Genomic DNA, 24,336 nt, shown 5'->3' on the forward strand with positions numbered 1-24,336 from the left:
CTGGTTTCATTTGTGTGTGTATTCTATGTTTCAGCATAGACATCCTGCTTTAATGTAGTGGGTTAGTAACCTGGTGGCATACTTTAATGTAGTGGGTTAGTAACCTGGTGGCAGAATTTAACCATTTATGGCTGTAATCCCACTACCGGGATCGATAAGACAACTACCAGTGAAAATAGAGGGCGCCAAATTCAAACCACAGAAATCTCATAATTACAATTCCTAAAACATACATGTGTCTTATATCATTTTAAAGCTTTTCTCATTGTTCATCCCACCAAAGTGTCCGATTTCAAATAGGCTTTTCAGCGAAAGCACTACAAACGATTCTGTTAGGTTTCCACCAAACCACAATAAGCACAGCCATTTTCCAGCAAAATATAGCATTCACAAAAAGCTGAAATAAAGATAAAATGAATCACTAACCTTGAATTATCTTCATCAGATGACACTCATAGGACTTCATGTTACACAATACATGCATGTTTTGTTTGATAAAGTTCATATTTATATTAAAAAAATCAGAGTTTACATTGGCGCGTTAGATTCACTAGTTCCAAAAACATCAAGTTATTTTGCATAGCCACATCATTCAACAGAAATACTCATCATAAATGTAGATGATAATATAGTTATACACATGGAATTATAGATATACCTCTCCTTAATGCAACCGCTGTGTCAGATTTGAAAAAAACTTTACAGAAAAAGAAATGCATGCAATAATCTGAGACGGCGCTCAAAAGTAAAAACACCACAGCCGCATGATGGCGTCAACATAAACAAGAAATGACATGATAAATATTCCCTTACCTTTGATGATCTACATCAGAAAGCACTCCAGGAATCCCATGTCCACAATAAATGTTTGTTTTGTTCGAAAATGTCCGTTATTTATGTCCAAATACCTTCTTTTGTTAGTGCGTTTGGTATACATATCCAAACGCTAATTCTGGTCAGCGTTATATCGGACAAAAACTTCAAAAAGTGATATTACCGGTCGAAGAAACATTTCAAACTAAGTACAGAATCAATCATTAGGATGACAAATAGCTTCAATAAAGTTCCAACCGGAATATTCTTTCCATGAGGAAAAAGTGCGATCACAAAATGGCTGCTTGATGGACAGCTGATATATTCTGCTCTCATTCACTCCCACAACAACATAGAAGCCTCATTATAATTTCTATTGATGGTTGACATCTAGTGGAACCCCTAGGCAGTGCAACATCATTCATATCTCAAGGGGATTTCATTGGGGACTCTGGTGAATACGTTCAAGCTCAGATTTCCGACTTCCTGTTTTGATTTCAACTCAGGATTTTGCCTGCCAATATGAGTTCTGTTATACTCACAGACATCATTCAAACAGTTTTAGAAACTTCAGAGTGTTTTCTATCCAATACTAATAATAATATGCAAATATTAGCAACTATGACTGAGGAGCAGGCTGTTTGATATGGGCACCTTTCATCCAAGCTACTCAATACTGCCCCTGCAGCCTTAAGACGTTTTAATGTAGTGGGTTAGAAACCTGGTGGCAGACTTTAATGTAGTGGGTTAGTAACCTGGTGGCAGACTTTAATGTAGTGGGTTAGTAACCTGGTGGCAGACTTTAATGTAGTGGGTTAGTAACCTGGTGGCAGACTTTAATGTAGTGGGTTAGTAACCTGGTGGCAGACTTTAATGTAGTGGGTTAGTTAGGCAGACTTTAACCTGGTGGCAGACTTTAATGTAGTGGGTTAGTAACCTGGTGGCAGACTTTAATGTAGTGGGTTAGTAACCTGGTGGCAGACTTTAATGTAGTGGGTTAGTAACCTGGTGGCAGACTTTAATGTAGTGGGTTAGTAATCTGGTGGCAGACTTTAATGTAGTGGGTTAGTAACCTGGTGGCAGACTTTAATGTAGTGGGTTAGTAACCTGGTGGCAGACTTTAATGTAGTGGGTTAGTAACCTGGTGGCAGACTTTAATGTAGTGGGTTAGTAACCTGGTGGCAGACTTTAATGTAGTGGGTTAGTAACCTGGTGGCAGACTTTAATGTAGTGGGTTAGTAACCTGGTGGCAGACTTTAATGTAGTGGGTTAGTAACCTGGTGGCAGACTTTAATGTAGTGGGTTAGTAACCTGATGGCAGACTGATTCATTCAGCAAAGCTACGTACCTCCCAAACACAGAAACCAACTGGCAGCCATAGAGGCTATTTTTTATTTCATTTTTCTATTTAACTAGGCAAGTCAGTTAAGAACATATTTTAATTGACAATGACGGCCTACTCCAGCCAAACCCTCCCCTAACCCGGACGACGCAGGCCCAATTTTGCACCGCCCTATGGGACTCCCGATCACGGCCGGTTGTGATACAGCCCGGGATCGAACCAGAGTGCCTTGGACCACTGCGCCGCTCAGGAGCCATAAGCTAGTAAGGAGTGGACACACGCGCTACAGGTCTAAAAGCCATGTGAGGGAAGGTGACAGAGACATCAGACAGACAGTCTCTGTGGAGGAATGTAAGGGCAATAACCTCCAAGCTTTTGGACAGGCATGAAAGGAGATCTCTCTTTGTTAAAGAGTTAAAGTAACAGTATCTGTTTCAACCTGTCTGAGATTTGAATGTAAAGTTTCAGCGGATGCGTGACCAATGGACATGGCTCCTTATTAGGTATGGTTTAAACTTTAACATGACTCACTCATTCTTTTCCTATACCTCTGTTTCTCTTAGCCAGTCAGGGAGTCAGCTAGTCACTCAGTCAGTGAGTTACTCACGATCTCGCTTCTCTCGCTCTCTTCTCTATCTCTCTATCTCTCTTATCCCTTCTCTCTTCTCTGTGTTCCACCTCTCTGCTCATTTATCTGTCTGTCTGATATCGTTAACTGTGACAGTGTATTATTGCGATCTCTATAGTCAGTTTAGAATTTATCTATTTTAAAGGTGCACTATGCAGTAATCGCTCTGCCATTTCCTGGTTAAAATTCTAATAGTTCGCCTAATTTCAGTTTATGTGACAAAACCAGCAACTATAGTGTAGATAATCAACCGCTGTGAAATGTATTTTCAATAACCAAAAATAATGTATTTTCTGCTGTTTGACGCTGGTGTACAAAACCAAAAGTAGAAGACGCAAAACCAAAACTAAAGACAAGGAGCTTTAAATGTTGCAGCTTTAAGTGTTCAAGTGTGTGTGTGTGTCTTTGCGTTAATCAACAAAGAGACCCATAATTAAGCTGTATTCATGAAACGTAAATCCCTCCTTACATCAATTATACATCCAGGTCGTAACACCTGTGTGCGTGTGTGCATTTCTGCCTCCAGATAACACAATCTTATCTGATAAACAGATACAATGCTTCTGCAGCTGTGTGTGTTACTGCATACTTGGAGCGAGGAACACAAGCATTTCGCTATACCCTCAATAACATCTGTTAAATATGTGTATGTGTCCAATTAAATTGGATTTGAAGCGCATGTGTGGCCATTTTGCTGTTGTTGTGACCTAGATCCAACTGTCATCACTTTAGCCATGGTAGAGAGGAGGGAAGTATGACAGTCACCATATGGGCAAGCATTTTTTGTAGATTTTACTCATTTATCAGACACTCTTTTCCATAGCGTTTTACAGGAGCAATTGGGGTTAAGTGCTTTATTTGAGGGCACATCGACAGATTTTGCACCTTGTCAGCTCAGGGATTCGAACCAGCAACTTTTCAGTTACTGGCCCAACGCTCTTAACCGCTAGGCTACCTGCCGTTCCACAGCTGTGCTTTTCACCACAAACCCTAACTGTTACCCTAACCCTAAGCTGCTGTAAGGACAAAAAGCGTATGAACTTGCTTAATGCCCTTTGTAGCCCTACTGGATTCCTACTGTAAATCAGATTGATATCCTACACCTGTTGCTCACGGTTGCTTTGCCATGGATCCGTCACGCTATGGTGGCTTAGTAAGGGAAAGGATACATCGAAATGGAGCGTTGTGGAAATGGGGTTGGAGAGGAAAGGGACAGGAGGAAAGACAGGACTGCAGTGGAGTGATAATCCAGAACAGGAAAAAAAAGGAAGGGAGGAAGAGGATGTGGCAGAAAATAAGCATGGACAGGAAAGAGGTATGAGTGGAGGGAGGAGAAGAGGTGAAACACGGAAACATTGTGTTGGCTCCATGCTGAAGTAACTTACTTGCCATTTACTGCTCTCTGCAACTCTATCTATCCTTGTTGCTAGACAGAAGATCAGGGAGGGAAGGAGAGCATTCTTCAGCCAAATGGCCAGACACCCTACAGCAACTAGTGAGAACTTGGTTCTTGAGGGGACTTTTGATATGACATGTCATGAATCATGATTACTAAGGCAGTACAGAGCACAGGAGGTTGGTGGTACCTTAATTGGGGAGGACAGGCTTGTGGTAATGGCTGGAGCAGAATCAGTGGAATGGTATCGAATACATCAAACAGATGGTTTGATGTCATTCCATTCGCTCCGTTCCGGCCATTATTATGAGCCGTCCTCCCCTCAGCAGGTACAGAAATAATATATTATATGTGTACACACTATTCTTGTATTGTTAAAGATCTTTATTAGCATGATCAAACTTACAAATAACTGCCAAAATAACCTTTGAACAGGTTATGATAGTAGGTGCCAGGCGCACTGGTTTGAGTGTGTCAAGAACTGCAACGCTGCTGTTTTTTTTAAACTCTGAACAGTTTTCCTGTGTGTATCAAGAATGGTCCACCAATCAAAGGACATCCAGCCAACTTGACACAACTGTGGGAAGGATTGGAGTCAACATGGGCCAGCGGCCCTGTAGAATACTTTTGACATTTTGTAGCGTACATGCCCCAACGAATTGAAGCTGTTCTGAGGGAAAAGGGGGTGCAACTCAATATTAGGAAGGTGTTCAGAATGTTTTGTACACTCAGTGTATGTGCGTACAGAGACAGGAGATGGCCATTCCTTAAAAACCCCTCTTACCCATGATGCTCAGTATCTGTATGCACACCAAACACTAACCAAACAGGATTAAGTCTCAAGTGTCCTCATTCCCAAGAGATTTGGGATCTTTGCTGTGCCTCTTGATTGGAATACCTGGCTTTTCCATCCTTTCTTTCTCTCTGGAGCACCATAGACATTCCGGAAGTCTGTAGAGATTCTGTAAAATCCCAGAGGTGACTCAGATATCCGTAATAATCCTTTCCTCCCTGTGGCAACCCTGGAGTTATTAACAGATTTATCATATACTTCCCAGTGACGGTTCCTATCTGGGTAGAGGTAGAGGTAAAGATCCTCGGTCACACCACTACCCTTCAGTCTCATCTACTAGCTATCAGAAAGAGAGAGGTATCTGGAGCCTCATTCCTCTTTTACATCTCTTCAGTCATTCGTCAGATGCTATTCAAAGATGGGGAATGGAGTTGCATCACCAGACAAGCTCATTAGGCACTTTGTTACAGTTTAAAGCATTTTCTGTTAAGGCATTGTCATACTTTAAAGTTTTTCAAAATGTATTTACATAAGCTTCCAAAGAACAAGATACTTCTGCAGTGTTTTTGTGGCATTCTTCCAAATCATCCTCTGCTAATTACCCTCACTGCATCTGAGGCAAAGTAGAGCTCAGACAACAAACACACTTTCTCAGCATGTTTTGGAGAGGAGAAGGTGAAGTGTATTTTAGCTCGGTCTAACTAGTGAAGGAGAATGGAGCGGGGAATGTGTGTGTGAGGGAGGAGGAGTAGTTACTTCAATAACTTTAGAAATAATCGGTGAACAACATCAGAGAGAAATTGGCTCTGGGGATTTGTATCCCAGAGTAGCAGGAACAAAACCTGGCCCCTGGAGGTCAAGGGGGAGAGGAGGGAGTCTGCCCAGTTACGGCCCACTCCTGCTGGGGTCACAGGATTAGGGTAGGGGGTGGCACCCTACCGTCCTGGAGGGTCCTCTAATGCCATTATTCCAGGCAGAGTAGACCTTGGCTGGACTGGGGGTGAGGAGAGGGGTGGGGGGCTGAAGGTGAAAGGAGGATGTGATCCATGATGATTCTGGCCTGGGAAATGGTCAAATTCTCGACATACCACACACACACACACACACACTCACTCAGCACACAGTCACCCTCATACGTGCATAACGCATCACCGGGGCCAAACTACCTGCCCTCCAGTACACCTACAGCTCCTGATGTCACAGGAAGGCCAAAAACATCATCAAGGACAACAACCTGAGTGTTAAGTGTAAAATGGTGCCGAAGAGGATCGCTGACGTTTTACATGCCTGTAACCAATTGTGCTATTTTGTTAGTTTTTTAGTGTTGTTTGTAACTTATTATTTAACTTATTTTGTACATAATGTTGCTGGCACTGTCTCTTATGACCGAAAATAACTTCTGGACATCAGAACTGGGATTACTCACCACGAACTGGAAGAAGCTTTTTCCTTTAACGAGTCTGATGAGAAAGATATACTGCTCTCCCGGGAACAGGCCCAGATCCATGTCATTTGCGTAAAGAAAAGACAGAGGAAAAAAGGATGCAGATCACGCTGCCTTCTGAGAATCCGTAGGCGATCAGAGTAAACTGATCTGCCATCAATTCTACTTGCTAACATGCAATCATTAGAAAATAAAATTGATGATCTACGATTACGATTATCCTACCAACAGGACATTAAGAACTGTAATATCTTATGTTTCACTGAGTCGTTGCTGAACGACGACACAGATAATATAGAGCTGGAGGGATTTTCAATGCACCGGCAGAACAGAGAAGCTACGTCTGGTAAGACGAGGAGTGGGGGTGTGTGTCTTTTTGTCAATAACAGCTGGTGCGCGATGTCTAGTATTAAAGAAGTCTTGAGGTATTGCCCGCCTGAGGTAGAGTACCTTATGATAAGCTGTAGACCAAGAGAGTTCTCATCTATATTATTCATAGCCGTCTATTTACCACCACAGACCGATGCTGGCACTAAGATCACACTCAACCAACTCTATAAGGCCAAAGCAAACAAGAAAAATGCCACATTTTTACCAGCATGTGCAACCAGAGGGAAAAAAATTCTAGAGTACCTTTACTCCACACAAAGAGATGCATACAAAGCTCTCCCTCGCCCTCCATTTGGCAAATCTGACAATAATTATATCCTCCTGAATCCTGCTTACAAGCAAAAACTCAAGCAGGAAGTACAAGTGACTCACTCAATACAGTAGTGGTCAGATGACGTGGATGCTACGCTACAGGACTGTTTTGCAAGTACAGACTGGAATATGTTCTGGGATTCAACCAATGGCATTGAGGAGTATACCACCTCAGTCATCAGCTTCGTCAATAAGTGCATCGACAACGTCATCCCCACAGTGACAGTACGTACATATACCAACCAGAAGACATGGATTACAGGCAACATCTGCATCGAGCTAAAGGCTAGAGCTGCCGCTTTCAAGGAGCAGGACACTAATTCAGATGCCTACAAGAAATCCCGCTTTGCCCTCAGACGAACCATCAAACAAGCAAAGCGTCAATACAGGATTAAGATTGAATCCTACTACACCTGCTCTGACACGCGTCGGATGTGGCAGAGCTTGAAAACGATTACGGACTACAAAGGGAAACCCAGACGCGAGCTGCCCAGTGACTCGAGCCTACCAGGCGAGCGAAATGCCTTTTATGCGCGCTTCGAGGCAAGCAACACTTAAGCATGCACGAGAGCACCAGCTGTTCTGGATGACTGTGTGATAACACTCTCGGTAGCCGATGTGAGCAAGACCTTTAAACAGGTCAACATTCACGAAGCCGCGGGGCCAGATGGATTACCAGGATGTGTACTCAAAGCATGCGCTGACCAACTGGCTAGTGTCTTCACTGACATTTTCAACCTCTCCCTGACTGAATCTGTAATACCTACATGTTTCAATCAGACCACCATAGTCCCTATGCCTAAGAAAGCAAAGGTAACCTGCCTAAATGATTACCGCCCCGTAGCACTCACGTCAGTAGCCATGAAGTGCCTTGAAAGACTGGTCATGGCTCACATCAACAGCATCATCCCGGATACCCTATATCCACTCCAATTCGCATACCACAACCAACAGATCCACAGATGACACAATCTCAATTGCACTCCACACTGCCCTTTCCCACCTGGACGAAAGGAACACCTATGTGAGAATGCTGTTCATTGACTACAGCTCAGCGTTCAACACCATAGTACCCACGAAGCTCATCACTAAGCTAAGGACCCTAGGTCTAAACACCTCCCTCTGCAACGATATCCTGGACTTCCTGACGGGCCACCCCCAGCTGGTAAGGGTAGGCAACAACACGTCTGCCACGCAGATCCTCAACACTGGGGCCCCTTAAGGGTGTGTACTTAGTCCCCTCCTGTACTCCCTGTTCACCCACGACTGCGTGGCCAAACACGACTCCAACACCATCATTACGTTTGCTGACGACACAACAACGATGAGACAGCCTATAGGGAGGAGGTCAGAGAACTGGCAGTGTGGTGCCAGGACAACAATCTCTCCCTCGATGTGAGCAAGACAAAAGAGTTGATCATGGACTACAGGAAATGGCGGTCTGAGCTCCACTCCTTGGTGTCCACATCACCAACGATCTATCATGGTCCAAACACACCAAGAGGGCACGACAAAATCTTTTCCCCCTCAGGAGACTGAAAAGATTTGGCATGGGTCCCCAGATCCTCAAAAAGTTCTACAGCTGCACCCTCAAGAGCATCCTGACCACTTGCATCACCTCTTGGTATGGCAACTACTCGGCATTAGACCGTAAGGCGCTGCAGAGGGTAGTGCATACGGCCCAGTGCATCACTGGGGCCAAGCTTCCTGCAGTCCAGGACCTATATAATTGTCAGTGTCAGAAGAAAGCCCATAAAATGGTCAGGCTCCAGTCACCCAAGTCATAGACAGTTTTCTCTGCTACCGCATGGTACCGGAGCGCCAAGTCTAGGACCAAAAGGCTCCTTAATAACCTCTCTGGTACCAGTGGGACGGTAGCGTCCCACCTTGACAACAGCAAGTGAAATTGCAGGGCGCCAAATTCAAAACAACAGAAATCCCATAATTAAAATTCCTCAAACATACAAGTATTATACACCATTTTAAAGATAAACTTCTTGTAAATCCAGCCACAGTGTCCGATTTCAAAAAGGCTTTACTACGTTAGCACACCATGCGATTATGTTAGTTCAGCGCCTAGTCACAAAAAAACATACAGCCATTTTCCAGCCAAGGAGAGGGCTCACAATGTGTGTTTTGTTCGATAAAGTTAATCTTTATGTCCAAAAACCTCAGTTGAAATTGGCGCATTATGTACAGTAATCATTGTCTCAAACAAACATCCGGTGAAATTTCAGAGCCACGTCAAATTACAGAAATACTCATCATAAACATTGATGAAAAATAGAAGTTTTATACATAGGATTAAAGATAAACATCCAGCCGCTGTGTCAGATTTCAAAAAGGCTTTAGCGCGAAAGCACACCACACAATTATGTTAGGACAGTGCCTAGCAACAGAAAACCATTACAGCCATTTTTCAACCAAGGAGAGGTGTCACAAAAGTCAGAAATAGCGTTAAAATTAATGACTTACCTTTGATTATCTTCATCTGGTGGCGCTCCCAGGTCTCCATGTTAGACAATAAATGTTTGTTTTGTTCGATAATGTCCCTTATGTCCAAAAACCTCGTTCTGTTGGTTAGTTTAGTTCAGTATTCCAAAGGCACAATGCGCGCTCTCAACACCTAGACGAAAAGTCAAAAAAGTACAAAAAAAGTTTGTAGAAACATGTCAAACGATGTTTAAAATCAATCCTCAGGTTGTTTTTGTCATAAATAATCAATAATATTTGAACCGGACAAAAGCCTCGTCAATAGAAAATGAGAAACAAGAAAGGCGCACTCCCGATCACACGCTGGACTCATGTCAGGAAATTTCCACTGTCCACTCATTGAAAGTGCTGTATCTCCCTCATTTTTCAGAGTAAAAGCCTGAAACAATGCCTAAAGACTGGCCACATGTAGAAGAAGCCATAGAGATCGTGAGCTGGGTCCTAAGTCTTTGTATGGGGGATAGGCTTACAATGGAAAAACAGCCTTTCAAAATAATAGTACTTCCTGGATGGATTTTCCTCAGGTTTTCGCCTGCCATATCAGTTCTGTTATACTCAGACATTATTTTAACAGTTTTGGAAACTTTAGAGTGGTTTCTATCCAAATCTACTAATTATATGCATATCCTATAGGCTTCTGGGCCTGAGTAGGTAGCAGGCAGTTTAATTTGGGCACGCTTTTCATCCAAAATTCCGAATGCTGCCCCCTACCCTAGTGAAGTTAACAGCTTCTACACCCAAGCCATAAGACTGCTGAACAACTAATCAGATGACCACCGGACTACTTACATTGATCACCCCCTCTCCATTTGCTTTTACACTGCTGCTACTCACTGTTTATTATGATTGCATAGTCACTTCACCCCTACCTACATGTACAAATGACCTCTAACCTGTACCACCGCACACTGACTCGGTACAGGTACCCCCTGTATATAGCCTCGTTATTGTTAGGTTATTATTATTTTTTACTTTAGTTTATTTGGTAAGTACATTCTTAACTCTTCTTGAACTGAATTATTGGTTAAGGGCGTGTAAGAAGGCATTTCACGGTAAGGTCTACACTTGTATTCGGCGCATGTGACAAATACAGTTTGATTTGATTTTAACCACCCAAGCCAACGGCCTGTTCAGCCTGCTATCATCCAGAAGGCGAGGTCAGTACAGGTGCATCAAAGCTGGGACCGAGAGACTGAAGAACAGCTTCTATCTCAAACCTTCTATCATCAGATTGTTAAACAGCCATCACTAGCACTGCCACGACTTCTGCTGAAGTCGTTGCCTCTCCTTGTTCAGGCGGTGCTCGGCGGTCGACATCACCGGCCTTCTAGCCATCATTGATCCATTTTTCATTTTCCATTGGTTTTGTCTTGTCTTCCCACACACCTGGTTTCAATCCCATTCATGACATGTTGTGTATTTAACCCTCGGTTTCCCCTCATGTCTTTGTCAGAGATTGTTTTATGTCAGTGTTGTTTATGTTGTATAGGTGCGCGACGGGTCCTCGTACCCATGTTCATTTATGTATGTACGTATTTAGTGTTTGGAGCATGTTAAGTGGACATATATTAAAAGACTCCATTTACACTCCGTTTGACTCTCCTGCGCCTGACTTCCCTGCCACCTATACACACGGCTCTGACAAGCACAGAGAGGCTGCAGCCTACATATACAGACTTGAAATCATTGGCCACTTTAATAAATGGAACACTAGTCACTTTTAATAATGTGACTTTAATAATGTTTACATATCTTGCATTACTCATCTCATATGTATATACTGTATTCTATCCTACTGTATCTTAGTCTATGCCGCTCTGACATTACTCGTCCATATATTTATATATTCTTAATTCTATTCCTTTACTTAGATTTATGTGTAATAGGTATTTGTTGTGAAATTGTTAGATATTACTTGTTAGATATTACTTCTTAGATATTGCTGCACTGTCAGAACTAGAAGCACAAGCATTTCGCTACACTCGCAATAACATCTGCTAAACGTGTGTGTGTGTGTGTGTGTGTGTGTGTGTGTGTGTGTGTGTGTGTGTGTGTGTGTGTGTGTGTGTGTGTGTGTGTGTGTGTGTGTGTGTGTGTGTGTGTGTGTGTGTGTGTGTGTGTGTGTGTGTGTGTGTGTGTGTGTGTGTGTGTGTGTGTGTGTGTGTGTGTGTGTGTGTGTGTGACTGATGGCTCTGACATGCAGTGTGCCATCATAGTTGGGTTGTATTATCCCTCTTGGCCAGACAGCTTTGAGCGATGCACAACAGGCTAAATATAAAATGTCCCCGAGGCAACTCACACTAGCATAATATTGGCTGGAAATTAAACACCAAGCACACACACACACACACAAAAGATATTGAACTCTCTCTACCCTCTGCACACACTCTCTATCTCTGTTTCCTATACTGATGGTTTGAGTGTGACATTTTAACTGTATCAGTGAAGAAGCCAACAGTAGCCGTCATGATGACCTGACAAAATTCCATTGAAATTCAACTTTTCTCTCTATCTCTCTTTCTATCTCAATTAAATTCAAATGGATTCATTTGCATGGGAAACATATGTTTACATTGCGGAAGCAAGTGAAATAGATTATAAACAAAAGTGAAATAAACAATATAAAATGAACAGTAAACAGTAAATATTACACCCACAAAAGTTCCAAAGGAATAGAGACATTTCACATGTTGTTTTATGTCTATTTACAGTGTTGTAACGATGTGCAAAAAGTACAAAAGGGAAAATAAATAAACGTAAATATGGATTGTATTTACAACGGTGTTTGTTCTTGTGGCAACAGGTCACAATTCTTCATGTCGTGATGACACACCGTGGTATTTCACCCAGTCGATATGGGAGTTTATCTGAATTCTTTGTGTATCTGTGTAATCTGAGGGAAATACATGTCTCTAAAATGGTCATACATTGGGCAGGAGGTTAGGAAGTGCAGCTCAGTTTCCACCTCATTTTGTGGGCAGTGAGCACATAGCCTGTCTTCTCTTGAGAGCCAGGTCTGCCTACAGTGGCCTTTCTCAATAGCAAGGCTATGCTTACTGAGTCTGTACATAGTCAAAGCTTTCCTTAATAATTGGGCAGTCACAGTGGTCAGGTATTCTGCCACTTTGCACTCTCTGGTTAGGGCCAAATAGCATTCTGGTTTGCTCAGTTTTTGTGTTCATTCTTTGCAATGTGTAAATATATTCTTATTTTCTCTTAATTGGGTTGGGTCTAATTGTGTTACTGCCTCTCTCTCTCTCTCTCTCTGCAGAGTGTGTTGGGTGTATGTCTGGTGTTGTCCAGGTAACATGGCTCTGGTTCAGACCCTGCCTGTGTCTGTGACTGACCACCCCAAGCCTCCCACAAGCCTCCATATCGTCAACCTCTCCCCTGTCGTCGGAGGGCCCTGTGGCCCCTTTGTCCCTGGAGCCACCATGGGCTCCGTCAGCAGCCTCATCTCTGGCCGGACCCATCAGGAGCAGCGACACTGCCGGGCTGCCAGAGAGTTCAGGTAGGGTGCTACTCATCGGTCGTAGCCCGGGTGCCAGTCTGTTCATGCCCTTGCCCACTTTATTGCTGTCCTGGTCAAGACAAACATGGCTTGAGAATAAGTGACAAGTAGTTGGCATGGTAGCACAAACAGATCTGGCCCTCAGAGTATATTGGGTGTGGACAAGGTGATTTTCTAGCCTGGATGCCAGTCTTTTGCCTTGTTTCTGCTCTATTGACAACTCCTTATGGGATTATCATACCAAATAAGAGCACAAACAGACCTGGGGCCAGGCTAGTGATTCTTCCCTTACTATGGAAAAGAGCTACTGGAAAAGTGCTGTATACTGTAATTCTTATCAATGATTATTCTAAATGATAATTATTTTTATTTCAGCACTAAGCCACGCCGTAACACCCCAACTACCAATTGTTTCAAGCTCCAGGGTGATAGCAACACCCTGCCCAGCGGGAGCTCCCTGGAACAACTACTGATCATCAACAACCAGACCCAGCTCCAGCCCACCAAGCTCCAGCCGCCACCACTGCCCACCAAGAAGCAGCCTCGGGCGGGTAAATCTGCTGGGGGGGCTGGGTGTGTGGCTGGAGGAGGTGGTGGTAGTGGAGGGAATGGGAACTATGGGTTTGTGAGGGAGGAGGTGAATGATAACCATGTGGTGACGGTGGGGAGTCCGTGTAGCGACTCGGAGGAGCAGAGGAATAACCGAGGTCTCAACAGGAATATCAGCGGGCCGCCGCCCAAACTCATCCCTGTGTCGGGAAAACTGGAGAAGGTGAGTTTCGGAGGGGGATTCCCAAAATGTCAAGTGGTTTCCGAGCTTGTGGTATCTGGGTACCCCTAATAAGTCCTATATTAACTATATAGTCAAGAAAAGACCATCCCAGCTTCCTGTTGGTAATGCCCATGCATTGTCATTGTGTTTATTAAGCCTATCATTAGTATACTTTTTTTTCTTTCTCAATTGTAAGTTTCGCTTGTAAAATCCTCACTAAGCTCATATACAGAACATAGAGTCTAGCTAACTAATAATACTTCTATATAATGGTGAAGTGAAGATTTCATCACCTCACTATTAACCAACTACTCCCAGCTAATAAACAGCACCGGTGGTGAGGTGCTACTATGCGACATGTTTTACCTTAGATCCTCTTTGCTCTCTGATTGGCTATTCATTTCTATTTATAGAGCGGGAACCATGATCACAGCTCAGACAATGCTGGCTATAGATCTTTTAACAGTCAGTCACCTCGCATCTATATAATCAATGTCAGAGCTATCTCATATTCTCTGACGCACTCAATGAGGGCTGAGGGAAACCATTAAGAAAACCACTTACCGAACCTGTGTAGAGAGCTGTCTTTCTCTGTCTCTCTCTCCTCCTTCTCTTGATCCGTCCCTATCTCTCTCTCTCTCCGTCCCTACAACTTTCTCTTCCTCTCTCCACCCTCTCCTCCCCCCTGTCTCTCTCTCTCTCTCATGTCGTGACATACTCAAAATCATTAGAAAAGCTGCTTACTGGAAACCTATGAATATTAATGAAGCCAATCAGAGCATTCAGAATGACCTTCCGTCCTATAAGTGTGCCTGTCTTCAACGGGGGGAGACCAGGCATTTCTAATTAACACTGCTGGTATAAATCACCAATGTCAGTTTCTTTTATATTTCTTTCCCTTTATTTAACAAGGAAATGCCAGTAAAGTGTTGGTCAGAGCTATGATGCTATAGGATTGAGAGGGCCTTGTCTAGATTCAATTGATTTTGATATCAGGCAATAAGGAAAATCATGAACATGATAATAATTCATTATTTATCATGAAAAACAACAATGTTAAGATGTATTAAAGTGAGTTTTCTGGAAATGCACTTGATACAGTGGGGCAAAAAATAATTTAGTCAGCCACCAACTGTGCAAGTTCTCCCACCTAAAAAGATGAGAGTAATTTTCATCATAGGTACACTTCAACTATGACAGACAAAATGAGAAAAAAAATCCAGAAAATCACATTGTAGGATTTTTAATGAATTTATTTGCAAATTATGGTGGAAAATAAGTATTTGGTCAATAATAAAAGTTTATCTCAATACTTTGTTATATACCCTTTGTTGGCAATGACAGAGGTCAAACGTTTTCTGTAAGTCTTCACAAGGTTTTCACACACAGTTGCTGGTATTTTGGCCCATTCCTCCATGCAGATATCCTCTAGAGCAGTGATGTTTTGGGGCTGTTGCTGGGCAACACGGACTTTCAACTCCCTCCAAAGATTTTCTATGGGCTTGAGATCTGGAGACTGGCTAGGCCACTCCAGGACCTTGAAATGCTTCTTACGAAGCCACTCCTTCGTTGCCCGGGCGGTGTGTTTGGGATCATTGTCATGCTACTGTGAAGCATGGGGGTGGAAACATCATGCTTTGGGGCTGTTTTTCTGCAAAGGGACCAGGACGACTGATCCGTGTAAAGGAAAGAATGAATGGGGCCATGTATCATGAGATTTTGAGTGAAACCCTCCTTCCATCAGCAAGGGCATTGAAGATGAAACGTGGCTGGGTCTTTCAGCATGACAATGATCCCAAACACACCGCCCGGGCAACGAAGGAGTGGCTTCGTAAGAAGCATTTCAAGGTCCTGGAGTGGCCTAGCCAGTCTCCAGATCTCAACCCCATAGAAAATCTTTGGAGGGAGTTGAAAGTCCGTGTTGCCCAGCAACAGCCCCAAAACATCACTGCTCTAGTGGATATCTGCATGGAGGAATGGGCCAAAATATCAGCAACAGTGTGTGAAAACCTTGTGAAGACATACAGAAAACGTTTGACCTCTGTCATTGCCAACAAAGGGTATATAACAAAGTATTGAGATAAACACTTGTTATTGACCAAATACTTATTTTCCACCATAATTTGCAAATAAATTCATTAAAAATCATACAATGTGATTTTCTGGAGAAAAACATTCTCATTGTGTCTGTCATAGTTGAAGTGTACCTATGATGAAAATTACTCTCATCTTTTTAAGTGGGAGAACTTGCACAATTGGTGGCTGACTAAATACTTTTTTGCCCCACTGTATGAACAACAGAAACAATTAACAAATATTGTCTTCCGTGAACAAATACTGTCTTCATTAACTTCACTAGGGTAGGGGGCACTATTTTCACCTCCGGATGAATAGCGTGCCCAAAGTAAACTGCCTGCTACTCAGGCCCAGAAAATAGAATATGCATATAATTGGTAGATTTGGATAGAAACATTCTAAAGTTTCCAAAACTGGTAAAATAATGTATGTGAGTATAACAGAACTGATATGGCAGGTGAAAACCTCAGAAAAATCCATCCAGGAAGTGGGATTTGTTTATGTTTGTAATTTTCTATTGAATGCTGTTACAGTATCCATTGACTTAGGACTCAAATTGCACTTCCTATGGCTTCCATTAGATGTCAACGGTCTTTGAAATTGTTTCAGGCTTGTATTCTGAAAAATGAGGGAGTAAGACCACTCTGAATGAGTGGACACTGCAGTGTCCCAGAGGTTTTTATTGACAAAGCTTTTGTCCGGTTGAAATATTATTGATTATTATGACTAAAAGCAACCTGAGGATTGATTATAAACATCGTTTGATATGTTTCTACGAACTGTACTGATACTTTTGGGATTTTTCGTCTGCCTGTTGTGACTGCGGATTACTGAACAAAATGCGAGGTTTTTGGATATAGAGAGGGACGTTATCGAACAAAACAAACATTTATTGAGTAAATGGGAGTCTTGTGAGTGCAACCATATGAAGATCATCAAAGCTAAGTGATTCATTTTATTGCTATTTCTGACTTTTGTAACTTCTCTACTTGGCTGGTAACTGTTTGTAATGATTTCTCTGCTGGGTGCTGTTCTCAGATAATTGCATGGAATGCTTTCACGGTAAAGCCTTTTTTAAATGTGACACCGTGGTTGGATTAACAAGAAGTTAATCTTTAAACTGATGTGTAACACTTGTATGTTTTATACATTTTTATAGTGAGTATTTCTGTTTTTGAATTTGGCGCTCTGCAATTTCACTGGATGTTGGCCAGGTGGATGTTGGCCAGGTGTGGGACGCTACCATCCCACACCCCCTAGGGAGGTTAACAAATACTGTCTTCATTAACAAATACTCTCTTCATTAACAAATACTGTCTTCATTAACAAAAACTGTCTTCCATTGCAGAACATGGAGAAGATTCTGATCCGTCCCACCGCATTCAAACCGGTGGTCCCGAAGAACCGCCACTCGGTGCAATACCTCTCCCCGAGACCAGGGGGCAACCTCTCTGAGAGCCAAGGCAGCCTCAACCTCCTCTTGCCCCTGTCGATCAATGGGAATAATGGAAATACAGTGGTCAATAACTTGAATACCGTGTTCAATAACGTGGTCAATGGCACTGGGAGCTACGGGAACGTTGTATCTCTGGTCGGCTCGTCTTCTTCCTCAGATAGCAAGAGGAACTCATACAGCGGAGGACGCAATGCTCGCAACAGCCATTCCTGCTCCATGTCAGACTCTGGCCGTAACTCCCTGTCCAGCCTGCCCACCCACAGCAGCAATGGCTTCAGCCTGGCCAATAGCGAGGCCTCCGGGTCGGGTTCAGGGTCTGGGGGGTCCAGGGTGGGCCCGGATCCTGGGAGAACCACCACCACAAACGGAGGGTCGGGGATCAACGGAGGTCACGCCCACTCTACCTCCCACGGTCACTCAAACTCGGACAGTGGGCGGTCATCGTCCAGTAAGAGCACAGGGTCGCTGAGTGGGCGAGGCCAGCCCCTGTCAGACAGCGGGTCATGTGGGCGCTCGCCCCCGACCCTGGAGGGTTACGAGGGGGTGGTGAGGGAGCTGGAGGAGAAGTTGAGGGAGAGAGACCTGGAGCTGCAGCAACTCAGAGAGAACCTGGACGAGAACGAGGCCGCCATCTGTCAGGTGAGAGGGGATTTAAGCAGGCCTAAAGTGTTGCCTCGAGGAGCAATATGATTCAAATGTTTGTTTCTGTAATTTCTGCTGGTTCTATTACTAAGCTCAATTATTCCATCTATACTGAACACAAATATAAATGAAACATGCTACAATTTCAATGATAAAGTTGATATTTAAATAAATTCATTAGGCCCTAATCTATGGATTTCACATGACTGGGCAGGGGCGCAGCCATGGATGGGCCTGGGAGGGCCTAGACCCACCCACTTGGGAGCCAGGCCCAGCCAATCAGAATTTTTTTTTCCCACAAAAGGGCTTTATTACAGACAGAAATACTCCTCAGTTTCATCAGCTGTCCGGGTGGCTGGTTTCAGATGATCCCACAGGTGAAGAAGTTGTATGTGGAGGTCCTGGGCTGGCGTGGTTACACATGGTCTGCGGTTGTGAGGCATGTTGGACGTACTGCCAAATTCTCTAAAACGACGTGGGATGTGGCTTATGAACATTAAATTCTTTGGCAACAGCTCTGGTGGACATTCCTGCAATCAGCATGCCGATTACACGCTCCCTCAAAACTTGAGACATCTGTGGCATTGTGTTAGGTGACAAAACTGCATATTTTAGAGTGGCTTTTTATTGTCCCCAGCACAAGGAACACCTGTGTAATGATCATGTTATTTAATCAGCTTCTTGATATGCCACACCTGTCAGATGGATGGATTAACTTGGCAAAGGAGAAATGCTCACTAACAGGGATGTAAACAAATTTGTGCACAGAATTTGCGAAAAATAAGCTTATTGTGCGTATGGACATTTTTATTCCAGCTCATGAAACATGGCACCAACATGTTACATTTATATTTTTGTTCAGTGTATACTTTTGTGCCATACTAGTGCTGGTTCACAGTCTGTATGTAACCTCTAAACTGTGACGTCTAACCCCTGACCTCCTGTCTTGTAGGTATACGAGGAGAAGCAGCTTCGCTGTGAGAGAGAGCTGGAAGAGCTGAGACAGAGCTGTTCCTCTGAGATGAAACAGGCTTCACAGAAGGCCCAGAGAGTACAACAGGCCTTACAGCTACAGGTAACAGACAGAGATACTTCAGTCAACTGAGTTTGGGAAGCAGGGCCCTTCTTTGTGTGACAGGTATTGTTGCAAGTTACATAAAAAGCTATTATTATTATTATTGTTTATTACTGTATGATATGTTGCTTCTGTTTTGGTAGCATTTCTTAATTTCTTAATTTTCTGTCAAAATGTCACCCTAACACAGTACCCAAATCGGCCGCGCACGTGCGCCATTGTGCGCAAATTGATTTTGTTCCCCCACACCAAACACGATCCTGACACGCAGGTTAAAATATCAAAACAAACTCTGAACCAATTATATTAATTTGGGGACAGGTTGAAAAGCATTAAACATTTTTGGCAATTTAGCTGGTTAGCTTGCAGTTGCTAGCTAATTTGTCCTATTTAGCTAGCTTGCTGTTGCTAGCTAATTTGTCCTGGGATATAAACGTTGAGTTGTTATTTTACCTGAAATGCACAAGGTCCTCTACTCCCGACAATTAATCCACACTTAAAATGGTCAACCGAATCATTTCTAGTCATCTCTCCTCCTTCCAGGCCTTTTCTTCTTTGGACTTTACATGGCGATTGGCATCTAACTTCCATAGTTACCACGGTGACTGACCAAACTCAGTTCTTTTTTCAATTACCCATGTGGGCATAACCAATGAGGAGATGGCACGTGGGTATCTTCTTCTATACACCAATGAGAAGATGGGAGAGGCAGGACTTGTACTCCGTTCAGCGTCACAAATAGAACTGACTTCTATATTAGTGCTTGGCAACACAGACTCTCAATGGCGCACGCGAGCAGTGGGGGTGCAATAATTGAATAACATGTATGTTACAATTTATTTTGCAATGCTCACACACGTGTGACGCGAGCGGTGTGGTCAGCATGTAACTGTCTGTGTCTTTATTTCAGGTGTTCCAACTGCAGCAGGAGAAGAAGAAGCTGCAGGAGGACTTCTCCTCTCTGCTGCAGGACAGGGAAGAGTTGGAGAGGAGGTGTGCCTCTATACAGAGAGAGCAGACCCAGCTGGGACCACGCCTAGAAGAGACCAAGTGGGAGGTGGGTGGGTCAGGCATTAGGGTTGATTCATGTACATCATTTCAAGGTAAGTGATCTCAATATTCACAAAATATTTATTCTCCCTCATTTCCACCTTCCTTCCCTCCCTCCCTCCCCAGGTGTGTCAGAAATCAGGTGAGATCTCCCTTTTGAAACAGCAACTGAAGGAGAGCCAGTCAGAGCTGAGCCAGAAGGGCGGGGAGCTGGTGGTCCTGAAGTCCCAGTTGAGAGAGGTCAGGTCCGATCTCCAGAACTGCCAGGCTACGACCCAGGAGGCTGGGTCGGCCCTACGAACACGCTCCCTGGAGCTGGAGGTCTGCGAGAATGAGCTCCAGCGCAGGAAGAGCGAAGCCGAGCTGCTCCGCGAGAAAGTCGGACGCTTGGAGGAAGATTTGGCGCACCTCCGAGATACCCTGGCCAATCAGGGAGGAGGTTATATTCCTGGAGGCCAGGCACCAGCCACTAAGGGCCAATGTATGAGCCTGCCCCTCCCCCAGGGGCGTGGGGGTGTGAGGGGTGGAAGGGGGGGCCTCTGCCCCTCTGTGGGGTACCGAGAGGTGGAGGAGGGGAGGCTGGGTTGGGGAGGGGAGAGTGATGAGACCAAGGCTCAGAGGCAGAGTGCTGAAGCTGTGCTGGGACTCAGGCAACAGGTGAGCTCCAACAACGATGTTTATACTTTCTTTCAGTTTCATATGAACCCCCATCCCTCACACCATTGCACTAGTTTCTGTGGTTTCTCTATTGGTGTTCAGACAGTAAAACCTGCACTGTAATGCATGTTAAAACCACACACTTGGAAAAACAATGACCGACCAATCCATTTTTAACCATTTTCATTGGAGAATAGTGCTTGAATAATACTTATTTTTTATACTGCTCTGTTGTGTATTGTTTTAACATTGTGAGAACAACTTCATATGGATTTTGAAATGATCAAATAAATTCCACTAATCAGTTAATCAACCAATCAATCCATGTGTTGTGTGTCAGGTGGAGAGGCTGAGGGCAGAGCTGATGTACGAGAGGAGGAGCAGTGAGGAGCAGCTGGGAGGATTTGAGGAGGAGAGGAAGGTCTGGCAGGAGGAAAAGGAAAAGGTGATCCGCTACCAGAAACAGCTGCAGCAGAACTACATCCAGATGTACAGGAGGAACAGAGATCTAGAGAGGGTGATGAGAGAGCTCAGTCTAGAGCTGGAGAACAGAGATGTAGAGGACTACGACGTCCACAGCGGAAGCAACGACATCCACTTCGAGGAGATCGCCGCTACTGAGATTTAGAGGGACCATACAAGGGTGTCCTCTCGCCCCAGTGAGATTTAGAGACCAGACAGGGGTGTTGTCTAACCCCAGTGAGATTTAGAGACCAGACAGGGGCGTTGCCTAACCCCAGTGAGATTTAGAGACCAGACAGGGATTTGTCTAACCCCAGCGAAATTTAGAGACCAGATAGGGAGTTGTTTTAACCCCAGTGTCCTCTCGCTCCCATGACAATTAGTACCAGCACCCTGATTTGATCTGATTTCCCCATCACTGCTAGTAAGAGGTCTGCATCCAAAATGGAACCCTATTCGCTATGTAGTGCACTTATTTTGGCTAGAGAACAGGTTACCGTTTTAAATTTGCATCTAGACTACAGAGGGTGTACCTGGACTTACTCCCCTAACCACAGTACCAGCACTCTTTACTTCTCTACACTCTTAGGAAAATATGTGTTATCTAGAACCTAAAAGGGTTCTCGTCTGTTCCCATAGGATAACCCCTTGAATAACTAGTTTTGGTTCCAGATAGAACCCTTTAGGTTCCATGCAGAACCTCAAACCAAAAAGGGTTCCCCATGGGGACAGCCGAAGTATACTTTTGGAACTCTTTTCTCTAAGTGTGTATGCTGTCATGGACAGGGAGCATCTCTGTCTCAGGGTTGATTTACTCCACTAGACACTGGGATGCACCCTCCTCTAGGCCCTCACAGGAACAGCTAACAGCTGACTACCTGCAGTCAGAAAGGACTCCATCACTTCGCCATTCGGACTTGAAAGAAGTTTAGGGTGTATCTCAACAGTTTAAAGTGGTTTCCTTTCCAGATTGAGATTCACCCTCAGACCAACACATCCTCCTTGCCTTCTCACATGGGTTTGATTGCCCAGCTATAGTACCAGCACTCTATGGGACGTATACTATGGCTTTTGACTTGAGAAACAAGCAGGCATCACTCAAACCTTGCTCAAATCAGGGCATTGAAAGCAATGGGGGTCTCAGATAAAGGGCACAAATCTCAGATCAAGTCAAGTGAAATCATATCTTTATATAGCACACAGGGGTGACTACCTGACGACCAGCACATAATTATGACATCACCCCTCGACTGTGTTTACGTTTGTCCACAGGACAATGTTCCACTTTTACAATGTGTTCTCATGTTATATATACAGTATTCAATGGATCATCAACTCATCTAGAAGTAGCAATTTTAAGCGACAGCCTGGTCTTTTTTGAGTTACAGAAACACTGGAGTATTTTAATGGAATGTATAACGATTCTTGGCACATAGCAAGTGCAACCATTCAGTTATCAACACCGGCTAAGGCACAAACTAGGCTACACCAAGAGAATACATGGGATAATTTTGCACAAAAACTCATAATGCTCTTTTCAGTTCTGGACGTGACTGTTCTGTCTTTCTCATGTAGTTGACCCCTTTGTATGGACACAGAAGAGATAGAAGCATGTAGCAATAAGAGGGAGTTCAGCTTGGGAGATCTCACTCTCATATGAAAGGAAGAAACAAATCTGTCTCTTTCCTGTTAACTAGCACAGACTTTCATATCAAAAGAAGAAACAAACATTTATTGGTTAAACCTAAAGCTGCCCGTCAAAGATATTGATGCTGCATCGGCTGCTGGGACTGTTATGGAGCCTTCTTGGATCCATGAGGTCAGGGGTCGTGGATCAGGAAGCCTTTGGTGGCACTGTCCCTGATGGTATCACAGTGAAAGCAACAAAACATCATTGTCAAACTGTACTGTAGGCCTCCCTCCCTTGTCCTCTCTCACACACTCTGGACTGTGAATACTCTTCCGAGTATTACAAGACCTCCCTCCCTCACTCAAAAAAGCCAAATAACACTTCCTAGTCTTCCTGTCCCTGACTGTGGGACTCCCTCACTGACATGTAGATAATGTGGATGGCATGATTGCATGTCTTTCCCTGTCTGTCAGAGTCAGTCCTGATAATGTAGGGGGATGTGCTGGACATTGCATGATAGATTAGCCTAAGGCATGACACCCCGGTCATTATGGACTTGTTACACTGGTTATATTATTGCCTTGGGAGATCCAAGGGGGATTGGACTGAAATCTCTGGTCAACATATTGGCAGCCACTAGGAACCATAGAAATATAATTACTATAATGTAATTCTATGTCTATGCTGGTTCCTGAATAAATAAGGCAGTCTTCAGTTGTGCTTTCTCATAAGAATGGATTCAACTAGAGGTGTGATCTTTTGTATTACAGAGTAAAACAAAGTATATAAAAAAGATTCTTAAACAGATAAATAAAAATCAATATGATCTATGATGATGATGTGTATATTTTTTATATAGCACCTGAAGATATTTTGTGGTAACACCGGTACCATTGTGGGTTTAATATACAAAGTATAATAAAGATTTCTATATATCTTTGCAGCACCACACATATCCCAATGAGATGATCAATCAGAATTGGAAAAGGTCTAGAAAGAGTGGAGTGATCTATTGCATGCATTAAAATCATTTTTTACATCATATTTTACATACTCCATAATCTTTTGTTGAACAAGCTGCATTGTGATTAAACATACTGTAATATAAACGCAACATGCAAACAGACAAAAATATTAACGCAACATGCAACAATTTCAAAGATTTTACTGAGTTACTGTTCATACAAGGAAATCAGTCAATTGAAATAAATTCATCAGGCTTTAATCTATGGATTTCACATGATTGGGCACAGGTGCAGCCATGGGTGGGCCTTGGAGGGCATAGGCCCACCCACTGGGGAGCCAGGCCCAGACAATGTTTTCCCCGCAAAAGAGCTTTATTAATGACATAAATACCCCCCCAGACAATCTCAGGTGAAGAAGCCGGATGTGGA

At 43.6% G+C, this 24,336-nt stretch overlaps 1 protein-coding gene across 3 annotated transcripts in view; it reads left to right on the forward strand.

Annotated features, from left to right (window-relative positions):
• The window catches only part of LOC112235930 (leucine zipper putative tumor suppressor 2 homolog), a 116,345-nt gene extending 92,359 nt beyond the window's left edge, over positions 1-23,986 (forward strand). For all 3 annotated transcript variants that reach the window (XM_042299028.1, XM_042299030.1, XM_042299029.1), the window contains 7 exons: positions 12,883-13,122; positions 13,498-13,894; positions 17,319-18,065; positions 19,021-19,143; positions 20,054-20,200; positions 20,320-20,850; positions 21,191-23,986. In XM_042299028.1, coding sequence (XP_042154962.1) covers positions 12,920-13,122; positions 13,498-13,894; positions 17,319-18,065; positions 19,021-19,143; positions 20,054-20,200; positions 20,320-20,850; positions 21,191-21,478 — 2,436 coding nt within the window. In that variant the 5' untranslated portion in view covers positions 12,883-12,919 and the 3' untranslated portion in view covers positions 21,479-23,986. The remainder of the gene's footprint in view (positions 1-12,882; positions 13,123-13,497; positions 13,895-17,318; positions 18,066-19,020; positions 19,144-20,053; positions 20,201-20,319; positions 20,851-21,190) is intronic.
• Positions 23,987-24,336: the final 350 nt, after the last annotated feature.

This window comes from Oncorhynchus tshawytscha, linkage group LG16 (assembly GCF_018296145.1).
Source record: "Oncorhynchus tshawytscha isolate Ot180627B linkage group LG16, Otsh_v2.0, whole genome shotgun sequence".
In the NCBI taxonomy this organism is placed as follows: Eukaryota; Metazoa; Chordata; class Actinopteri; order Salmoniformes; family Salmonidae; genus Oncorhynchus; species Oncorhynchus tshawytscha.